The sequence below is a fragment of the Phyllobates terribilis genome, unplaced genomic scaffold, assembly GCF_046119375.1.
Source record: "Phyllobates terribilis strain yellow unplaced genomic scaffold, ASM4611937v1 Scaffold_2__4_contigs__length_985480577, whole genome shotgun sequence".
Classification (NCBI taxonomy): domain Eukaryota; kingdom Metazoa; phylum Chordata; class Amphibia; order Anura; family Dendrobatidae; genus Phyllobates; species Phyllobates terribilis.
Window position 1 is genome coordinate 776,823,104 of NW_027362762.1, and position 11,517 is coordinate 776,834,620.

General features: G+C 37.9%; 1 protein-coding gene across 1 annotated transcript in view; it reads left to right on the forward strand.

Moving 5' to 3' along the window:
- The window catches only part of MXRA5 (matrix remodeling associated 5), a 108,189-nt gene extending 100,296 nt beyond the window's left edge, over positions 1-7,893 (forward strand). Inside the window, exon 7 of the mRNA XM_073667347.1 lies at positions 5,258-7,893. Coding sequence (XP_073523448.1) covers positions 5,258-7,163 — 1,906 coding nt within the window. The 3' untranslated portion in view covers positions 7,164-7,893. The remainder of the gene's footprint in view (positions 1-5,257) is intronic.
- The last annotated feature ends 3,624 nt before the right edge of the window (positions 7,894-11,517 follow it).

The window sequence follows — 11,517 nt, forward strand, 5'->3', positions numbered from 1 at the left end:
TTTATCACCTAAACTTAATTGGGCCGATTCCATCCCAAATCACTTCTCACAAACTAATTTATGAAATAAGACATAGAGACACTCTTTTCACTTTAGTAATTTTATTAACAATCTATACACTCAACAATGTAAAAATATATGCTAAAACATTTCATGCAGTTACCCTAGTATTGAATAGATGAAATCAGTCATTGGAACTGCTAAAATCAAAATATGATTCCACTATGCCAATATTTGGGGCAGCATATTGCTTAGATATGCCTAATTTACTTTGGGAGTCCAAAAACTGCAAACCCACTTCGACCACTAATTCTTAAAGCACCACTCCAGCTTTTTTTTTCAGTGCTGGATTGGTGCCTTAAGTGTAAGCCCCCTGCCCCCCTGGTGATATACTCACCTTCCGGTATATTCCCCGGTTTTCAGCACTGCTCTGATCCTGCAGCACCATCTTGTGAGCATAGCTTCTGACAGATGGAAGTCAGAAGCTCTGCTCACAAGCTTTTAATACAAGTCTATGAGAGCGAGAATGAGGCTCTCATAGACTTGTATTGTAAAGTGACCTCTGACACGCGCCAGCACACTGGAGCGTGCTGGTAAGTCACTTTTCACAGGAGAAAGACTGGAGCGGCAGGGAAACCGATGAAGGCAGCAGAAGATGAGTATATAACAGGGGGCAGGGGACTTACATATAAAGCACCACTCCAGCTGTGCAATAAAAGAAAACACTGGAGTGGTGCTTTAAAAGAGCTATAGTGATTCCTTGCTTAGTGACACTACATGATACCTGCTGGGAAGGAACTGCAACAGCTTTGTTACAATTTCCTGAAAAGCAGATGGTTAAGGACAGCGACTCTGCTGTAGAAAAGATGATGTGCCCTTGGATGTGAACTTTTCATTTACCAATGGCATGTAAAAGTTTGGGGAGCCCTGGTCAAAATTACTGTTAATGTGAACAGTTAAGCAAGTTGAAGATGAAATGATCTCTAAAAGGTCTAAAGTTAAATATGATACATTTCTTTTGTATTTTAGGCAAAAAAAAATCTATTGTCATTTTTTACATTTTAAAAATTATACAACGGAAAATGTGCTGATGCAAAACTTTGACCAAGGTTTCAGACCTTAATTAGACTGTAAGGTAATGGCTAGTTCACTATCATCGTTAGGAAAGGCCAGGTGATGCAAATTTCCCAGCTTTCTGAAATCCCAACCTCCACTAGCCTTGTACCTAAAACAGCAGGCATGGGGTCTTCCAAGCTGCTGCCTAGCACTCTAAAAATGAAAATGGTGAAGGCCCATAAAGTAAAAGAATGCTATAAAAAGATAGCGAAGCATTTTCAAGTTGCCCTTTCCTCAGTTCAAAATATCATTAGAAAATGGCAGTTCACAGGAACAGTGAAGGTCAAGATAAGGTCTGGAAGATCAAGCAAAATTTCAGTGAGAGCTGCTCGTAGGATTGCTTGAGAGACAAATCAGAACCCCAGCTTAACTGCAAAAGACCTTCAGAAAGATTTAGTAGACTTTGGAGTTGTGGTACATTGTTCTACTGTTCAGAGACAAGACATCTGCACAAATATGGCCTTCATGGAAGAGTCATCAGAAGAAAACCTCTCCTGCATCGTCACCATAAAATTCAGCATCAGAAATAAGCAAAAGAACATCTAAACAAACCTTATGCATTTTGGAAACAAGTCCTGTGGACTTAAAATATAACTCTTTGGCCACAATGATCAAAGGTATGTGTGAAGAAAAAAGGGCACAATTTCAGGAAGAGAACATCTCACCAACCTTTAAGCATGGGGGTGGATCAATCATGCTTTAGGGTTGTGTTGCAGCCAATAACACAGGGAACATTTCATGGGTAGAGGGAAGAATGGATTCATTGAAATTTCAACAAATTCTGATGCAAACATAACACCACCTGTAAAAAAGCTGAAGTTGAAAATAGGGTGGCTTCTACAAATGAATAATGATCCTAAACATACATCAAAATCCACAATAGACTACCTCAAAAGGTGCAAGTTGAAGGGTTTACAATGGCTCTCACAGTCCCCTGATCTGAACATCATTGAAAATCTGTGGCTAGACCTCAAAATAGGAGTGCATGCAAGATAACCCAGGAGTCTCACAGAACAGGAAGAATTTTTCCAGAAAGAATAGATGAAAATCCCGCAAACCAGAATTGAAAGACTCTTGCCTGGCTACAAAAGCGTTTACAAGCTGTATTACTTGCGAAAGGGGTGCTACAAGGTACTAACCATGCAGGGTGCACCAACTTTTGCATTGGCCCATTTTCACTTTTGTAGTTTTTAAAATGTAAAAGATGAAAGTATATATATTTTTTGCCTAAAATACAAAGGAAATGTGTCATCTCTACCTTAGAGATCATTTAATATTCAACTTGTTTAACTGTTGACAATTACAGTCATTTTGACCAGGGGTGCCCAAACTTTTACATGCCACTGTAAGTATGTGTACTGAGATATATGACATGTTGTATTTAACCAGGTCAGGACCAAACCATTTTCCACCATTCCTGACCAGGCACGTTTTCGGGATTTATTGTACAAGTGCTTTTAATAGCTTTAAGAAATATTTCTCTTTTGGACATTCAGATATAATGTTTGCCTCTTTTTTTTCGTGATACATGGGACTTTGTTTTTATAGCATTTTTATAGTCTTTTTTATTGTTATTGCTTATATTGGGAAGAAATGTAAAGAAGAAAGTAGGAAATGTGAATCTATTTTTAAATTTTTTTTTAATGGACCGCAAAAAAACCCCTATTTGCAATTGTGTTCTTATTTCTGTAGAAATTTCTTTTACACATTGGACATATTTTTTTCAATAAGGGTTGATCTGGAAACGACAATTTTGACTGACAGTACTGAATTTTTAGTTTTGTTTTATTTATTTATTTATGCTTTTTTTTCTATATTTATTTTTTCATTAGTTTCAGAAACTGTGACTCATCCCAACTCGGGGAGGTCTTAAAAGACCTTTGGGAAGCCTTTTAATATATTAATAAATTATTTTTATTGATGATTTCCCCTGTAACTGAAGCTGGTGTATTAGCTTCAGTTACAGAGGAAATTTAGCCTCATAGCTCCATAGCAGAGCTGACTGGGTCTCTTAGAACCCAACAGCTCCTGTTCTCTCCCTGCAAATAAAAATCACATAACTACTGGATCTGGACGATGAAGCACTGTTAGTTCTTCCTAATCTGTACACACAGCATTGTGTATACAAAGATCCAGAATGTAAACAGGATAATAATAGTTTTTTACCTTCTCTCTGGGGAGTATGCCTGTGTCTAACAGCCGGCTCCTCACCCTCATAGCTGCACAATCTTGTGCAAGCTGCTTACACTGCATTGTTATTTTAGAACATAAGCATGCAGAATAATGTGTGGACTGCCCGAATCTTTCTAATCTACGGGCTCGTCACAAGTAGTTTAGTAAGCTGTGGTTTTCTATTTAAAAAAAAACAAAATAGATTGGCATTGTTTATAATTTTTAAAGGGAATACGTTACATGCATTAAACCTCCAAAATCACTATCATGCAGCTATTCCATTTTTTCCTGCATTTCTATAATGCCCCTGATTTCCCAATCAGCCCAAAAATGTGTTAATGTGTTTAAAGTGTTCAGGTGTTCTACACTACTTACACAAGGCTGTACATAAAAGTCATGGGGCCATAGCAAAAGTCCTAATTGAGCACATCTACCCACCCCCCCAAAAAAAATATTCAGGGAGTTGCCAAGGTCACAGTGTATAGGCACTGTGCACAAAAGGGCATACCTCACACATTTTAAAGACAAGGAGAAGGACATGCTTTGCAGCACTTACACAGTAATTTTACCACTATTGAAGTCTTTAATGCTCTCATGACTACTACCACTATAATTCCCCTTTCACGGTCCTCAGAGAGTATGACACCCCCATAAAAACCCCTTTCTCATAGAGTATGATACCACCACAGTGAATTCCCCCACCGCTCCCCACACACACAATATGATCCCGCCACAGTGTCCCCAACTATGTATGATGTTGTCACAGTGCTCCCACAGACAGTATGATATCCCCACATTTCTCCCATACACATTATGAGGCCCCCACAGTGACCTCAGCACATAATATGATGCCCCCCCAGTTCTCACACACACATTATGAGGACCCAGTTATTCTCAACACAATATGATGCACCCACAGCCTCCCACACAATATAATGGCCCCCACACATTTTAATTGCCTCCACAGATACTCTACCTACACAGTATGATAGTCCCTACAGCCCCACATAGTATGATTCCCCCACAGTCTCCACTGCATGGTATCATGTCCGCATAATCCCCACCACACAGTATGATGGCCCCCACAGCCCCACTACAAGCCCATGGCTCCCTTTGTCACCATTGAATTCAACTGTATATGAATCCTAAGCATGCAGAAACTATTGAAATTGTGGCATACGCTATACTTTCCCCTAATGCCTGCCTAGACATGATTGATTTCCTCTACACAATCACCCATTAATATGCATTCTATGGCCTTTTTAGGGATGGCAATTTCAAAACTGTCTATAAGTCTCCAAACTAACATTGATCAACCTTGACTTGGATGATCTAGGTCTTGTTTGTCATCTTTATTGCATACATAGAAAATAAAGGCACCTTTCTCTTCTAGAGTATGTATGTGTGTAGCCTTTTTCTTCTATGTGTAGTTAGAAGATGACAAACAAGAGCTAGATCATCTCGTGTCAAGGTGTAGCATCATCAGTAAAAGTTTTGTTTTTTGACATGGAGCTCACTTCATTTTGTATACTTTGTTGCTAAGTTTACAGTGCTATAAGTGTTCACAATGATTATTGTATAACAGGAAAGGATCAATCTGAGCAGTGGCCGCATCTATGTATGTACTTGAGGATCTGCCTGTATAGTACACATACGCTTCTTTCCCTACATCCACCTTTAAACATTTTTTTATATCAGAAACATTTGGTTTTAGCACATTGATTTTTTTTCATAACATTGCTATTAAAATGGAAGACAATGATTATCTTTTATAAAAGTCACCTCCATCCACCTGAGCAGCCCACTAGCAATAAATTTAATAACAATAATAAAAATCAAACTTGCTTATCCATGTTACTCTGCAGCAGTGTTTGCATGAAAAGCTGATTTGTCTCAGCTTTTGGCTAAGAAAAGATTTGCTATATTAGTTACTTATATTAATAATATATTTTTATTTTGTCTTGAATAGTTTTGACTCAAGAATCAAGACATTTTCGAATGGAACATTAATCATCTATTCAGTCACGGAAAAAGATGCTGGAGACTATTTGTGCATGGCCCGAAACAAGCTAGGAGATGACTATTTGGTGCTCAAAGTGAATGTCATGATGAAAGCTGCTAAAATTCAGCATAAAAATGATGTGGACCACAAAGTTACATATGGTGGAGATCTGAAGGTTGATTGTGTCGCAACTGGTGTTCCTAATCCTGAAATTTCATGGAGTCTACCAGATGGAAGTATGGTCAACAATGCCATGCAATCAGATGACAGTGGAGCACGGTCAAGAAGATATGTTGTTTTTAATAATGGAACCTTGTATTTCAATGAGGTAGGAATGAAAGAGGAAGGTGATTATACGTGCTACGCTGTGAACCAAATCGGACAAGATGAGATGCGAGTAAGTGTCAAAGTAGTGGCAGAAAAAGCAGTTATTAAAAATAAAACTTATTCAGTGATCAATGTGTCCTACGGCGACGTTGTCTCTGTTTCGTGTGAAGTCAAAGGTGAACCTGTTCCCAAAATAACATGGCTGTCACCAGCAAATCGGCCCATACCTGCTTCATCTGAAAAATATCAAATTTTCCAAGATGGGACTCTGCTAATCCAAAAGACTCAACGTTCTGATAGTGGAAACTACACATGCCTGGCACAAAACAAAGGTGGTGAGGATAAAAAAGTGGCTCTTATTCATGTAAATGTTCTTCCTCCAAAGATCAATGGTCATTCCAATGCTATAATGACAATACAAAAATCTGCCATGAAAAATACCCGATTATTGTTAGACTGCAAAGCTGAAGGAATCCCAACACCTCGTGTCATGTGGGCTTTTCCCGAAGGAGTAATTCTTCCTGCTCCTTACTATGGCAACAGAATCACAGTTCATCGCAATGGGACTCTTGAAATTAAAGTTTTGCGGAAAACAGATTCAGTACAGTTAGTATGCATTGGAAGGAATGAAGGTGGGGAAGCAAAGTTAACTGTACAATTGACTGTGACTGAACCAGCAGTGAAACCTCAATTTAACAGTGACAATGAAAATGTTGTTGTGGCTGAGGGCCAATCTGCTAAGCTTAACTGTTCGGCTACAGGTATTCCACAACCAGACTTAATATGGATTCTTCCAAATGGAACACAAATTAGTAGTGGCAATCATCTCCACCGAATTTTCCATGGTCAGGATGGTACTTTACACATTGGTTCTACAGCAGTTCCAGATGGAGGAGTATATCGATGCAGAGCTGTAAATGTCGCTGGATCCACTGATAGAATGGTCACTTTGCAAATCGGTCGTAAACCTCAAATAAGTAACAATTACAATAATCTAGTTAGTATCATCAATGGGGAGACTTTGCAGCTTCACTGTGTCACACAAGGAGAAACAAAGCCTCAGATCTCTTGGACGTTACCTAATGGAATAGTTATCGATGGTCCACAAGTAAAAGGTCGCATTTCTCTGTTACAAAATGGTTCCCTTGTTGTAAGAGACACTACTGTATATGACAGGGGAAGTTATCAATGTAAAGCAAAAACACAATATGGTTCATCCACAATGAACGTTCCAGTGATAGTCATTGCTTATCCTCCCCGTATAACTACTAGCCCTGCACCTGTTATTTATGCTCGACCAGGAAGTTCCGTTCAGTTAAACTGTATGTCAATCGGCATACCAAAAGCTGAAATATCATGGGAGCTTCCGGATAAATCTCACTTGACGGCAGGAGCTCAGTCTCGCTTGTATGGGAACAAATTTCTTCATCCTCAAGGGACATTAGTTATTCAACATTCTTCAAAGAGAGATGCAGGTTATTATAAATGCACGGCTAAAAATATATTAGGCAGTGACACGAAAACAACCTATATACATGTATATTAAGACAAATGAGGTCAACTATCCAGATAAAAGCCCACGACTGCCATGCGAGTGCAAAGTATACTGTATCACTTCATTCTTCAGACATCCTTCGATTATATTATCTAATCAAGTGCTATAACAATATACGTACAAACCAGAAATCACAAGTACTATTAATGAGACCAAAGGCATAGGTGTACAATATATCAGATTTTAAGGCTTTTGAAGATCAATCACGTTATTTACCATTTGTATTTCGGAATGATACAGTATCACATTGACTTGATCTGCACCTTACTACCAAAGAAGTATTAATACCATTCACATCCTCCAGTTATATGTCTTTTACTCTTTGTTTGAAGATGTTTTGTTTTCCTTTACCTCTTAGTGAACCAATACCACTATCTTTAGAGGGAAATTATAGTGAAAATTTCAAGTGGCCTATTCCATCATAAGTTTTCCTTTAGGAACAATTGGCCTTTTCATTAGAGTTTGTCTTTAGCGACTGTTATGTGTGCATCCACATACTGAATAACTAATGTTCTGCCAAGTTGAAAGTCACCCATCTCATCTCCCATATGGGCTTTGAGAAATACGAACTTATGAATATGCAACAGAAAAATATGACCGCGGTTATTGCTTTTTGCATATGTTTTATCTTAGTAATGTAACCATGAGACAAAAATTACTGCAATCCCTGTCTCATTTCTATAAATTATTTGGTCTTTAAAAGACTTTGCTGAAAACTGTGTTTATATTATTATGATTATTGTACTGTACATTTTATAATAAATATTATTTTCCAAATGATTGTTATAGCTGTAACATTTTATTGGGGTCACTTTAGATTGGGACTGTTTTAGTTGGTCACAATATGTGGCTGATGAGTAATTAAAAAGTAACTGTGCTTTCAAGTAACTTTTCAGAATAATGCGTCCTGTGACATTATTTGATTAGCGCTATTTGTAGTTTTCATTCACTATTTAGTACATAGACAAACTGCAGCAACATGGAGGACATTATACAGCAGAGCTGAGGTATCTGGATTTAAGTCCAGCTCTGATGTGAGGAAAAGCACTTGTTAGAGAGCTCTGCATGATATTTTTCTCTCTGTTTCCTTCCGTTCTCCTCACCCTCCTATCTCCCCTATCCATAGAGTAAAAGGGGCTGACACATGACAACTACAATTTGTCTCCTCTGAGCAAGATGAACTTGAGCTGATTTTTCACACTGGATGACAAGTTCAGAAAAGGAAGAAGTGGCTGATAAGTGGGGAAAGAAGATGATTTATTAGTGAAAAAAATCTATATTCAGATCACCTCTCATAATGTGATTAGTCCATAAGGAGTGCAAGGATGTGGAATACTGGTTGGTAAGGGAGGGATGCAGATCAGGAAAAATCGATGTGAAAAATCTAGCACTTAGGTTCTAAAAAAAATTAAACAATAACGTTTATTGAGATATCTAAAAATAAAAATCACACTCATTGAAAATAGGACATCTTGGAGTATAGGACACTGGCCTGTGTGTTTTGATATGATGAATGTGTATGGTTCTTAATCATGACTATTAATTTATGCAAAGTATGTTGAAAGCTCTGTTTTAATTAAATTATTATTATATGGTTTATCCACACCTAACCCATATCTAACCCATGTCAAGCTCATTTGGCATTTTGCATTTTCCACAATCAGAAAAATGCAACTTTTTATTTTTACATTGATTATATAATGATTAGAAATGAGCGGATGAAGCAAAATTCAAATTTGCCCGTTCATATGGATATGGATATTCCTGGGATATTTCATCCGCAGAGAAGTTACAGTATTATTTGAAAATTGAATTTCTCCAGACTCCAGAGCATTTTAAATGCAAGATGCAAACAATAAAAAAAGTTATACTCACTTTACCGCTTACCGCTTCTCTCCTCAAAATCACCTATCTAGTTCCAGTTGCTTCTACTGATAAGCCCCAAAAACGTTAAATCTTCTGGCCTCTTTTTGACGCAAGGTCATTAAGTCATAACGTGAACTGTGACCATGTGTGCACATGCGCAAAACTGTCCTGTGTCTCATCCGAGCCAGAAGTGTTGGCCTAGCATGAAGAGGTCGAGATTCAGAGCTCAGCGCGGCAATCAGAAGGTGCCATGAGGACTGGATGGGTGACAATGAGGAGCTAAGTGGCTGGAGAGGTGAGCAGTAAGGTGAGATTAAGGATTTTTTTTTCCTTTTAACCTTTTGATGGCTGTTTATGGTTCAGCAAAATGGCAGCTAGGACCGCTGTTGTCCTGATTTCACATGGAAGCAAACTGCAAAAAAATCCCCACAATTTGAGAAAATGCAGAATTTTATAAAATTAGAGTAGAATTAAATACCACAGAAATATATTTGCTCATCTTTAATAGCAATTATGTAATCCTTTTGCATACTCTGATTATCAGAGCATTAATTACTCTCAGTAATAAAACTCATAGTAGGTCCACAGCCTAAAAGAAATATAGGCTGGGCAGGTCTGGAGGACATTGTTAGTAAGCCCCCGTATATAGCCTTGTTAGACACCACTGCCAATCCCTTATCACCGCACAATCCTGGTGAATGGCATTTGTGTGACAACCTGCCATGTCTATCATCTAGATGCTGCATTAGGATATTGACTGTGGAATATTTTTGTGGAAAAACTTTGATTTTTTATTTTCACAGCTCAATGTTATCAATTTCTGTGAAGTGCCTGGGGGTTTAAGGTGCTCATCGAACATCTAGATAAATCCCTTGAAGGGTTTAGTTTCCAAAATGTGGTCACTTGTGTGGGGTTTCCACAGGCTTGGGGGATAAAGGTGTTAAGGTGCTCTTACTGCAATATATCACAGAACAATCATTTCAGAGTCATACTGAGTGAAGACCCAGCTACATCAGTTCCCTATATATCACTTGAAGCTTTAGATTAGTATTCACAGACTGAGACTATAAGTTTTATTTTCAATCTGGTATATCAGCACAGAAGTAGTACACCACAATCTCATTAGGTCACAATCTATCCCGATTCTGTGTGCTCTGAGCTCCTATCCCTACACAGTACAGGCATATATGGCATTTCTTGGCCAACCCTTTTTATACTAGCTGTGATAGACTCATTGATTGGCTGGCCTAGAGTATGTGATGTGATTGTTGAAGGGCATTATGGGCAAGCATTTTTTTTGCCCATCATCACAAATTCAATTCACAGAGTTTTGAATTTGCATGAAACCATGATTTTCAAGAAATTCGACTTGAACTCAGTGCTCCGCAGTTCGATCCGCTCATCTATAGTTCCAATGCATTAATGCTAGAGCTTTGGTGTAAATACATTTACATCTAATTACAATGCTTCCTTGCTGGAGGCTTTCTTAAATCTTTAGCTAAGATTCCTGTAAATTGCTATAGGAAATGTAAAACTCTCCAATACCTGATCAAACTGTAAAAAGAAGTGTATGCAAAATAAAATGTTCTTTTTCTCAGGATTACAGTAAATGAACTCCCCTGTAGATCTGCCAGTGTTTGACATACTGTATTTCCATGATGTTTCCATTGTATGGCTCGCTTTAATAAATAGCGTGATTGTGGATTTAGCAGTATGCTGGGAGATAAAATGAAACTCACATATTTTCTTCATTTACGTTACCTTTTTCTTTGAAAACCTCATTTATTGCAACTTATTCTTTGAAAACTTTGATGGATGATCTGTTGCAATAAAGCTCATAATGTTTTATGTATGATTTATCAAAGAGCTTTTCTATACTTTGATTTTTAAAGGAACTCACCAGATACGCTGGCAAATGTAGAGGTGGATTTCATTTTTATATTCACATAAAGCAACCAAAGATCAATTTACAATGAGCGAATAATTCAATTACACACTGAAGCTTTTGAAGATGCATGTGCAGAATACACATATGTTCCGTGTGAACCCAGTCATATATTTGTCAACATTCATAGATCTACATGTATATCTGTAGCAGCTTGCGTGTTCTACATTCATAGATCTACATGTATATCTGTAGCAGCTTGCGTGTTCTACTGCATGTTAAGTTTCACAAGCATGTTGTAGCTTAACTTTTTTTTTACTATTGAACACAATATGGAAAAAGTTGCAACCAGAACATATTTCAACAAGCCTTATGCATACCAAGCGTGAAGTGCACACAATTTGTACGGAAGGTGGGTGTAGCTAGGGATTCAGCACGGGGGGACAAAACACATCTGAGGGGGCACCAAACTTAGGTAACTGTCTGCACCTATGGAGGTGCAACCTAAAGATAATTGGTATTAATGAGCACCTCAGCACCAATCAATGCTATTACTGAATAAAATTCATTACACAATGACCAAGACCAATATTA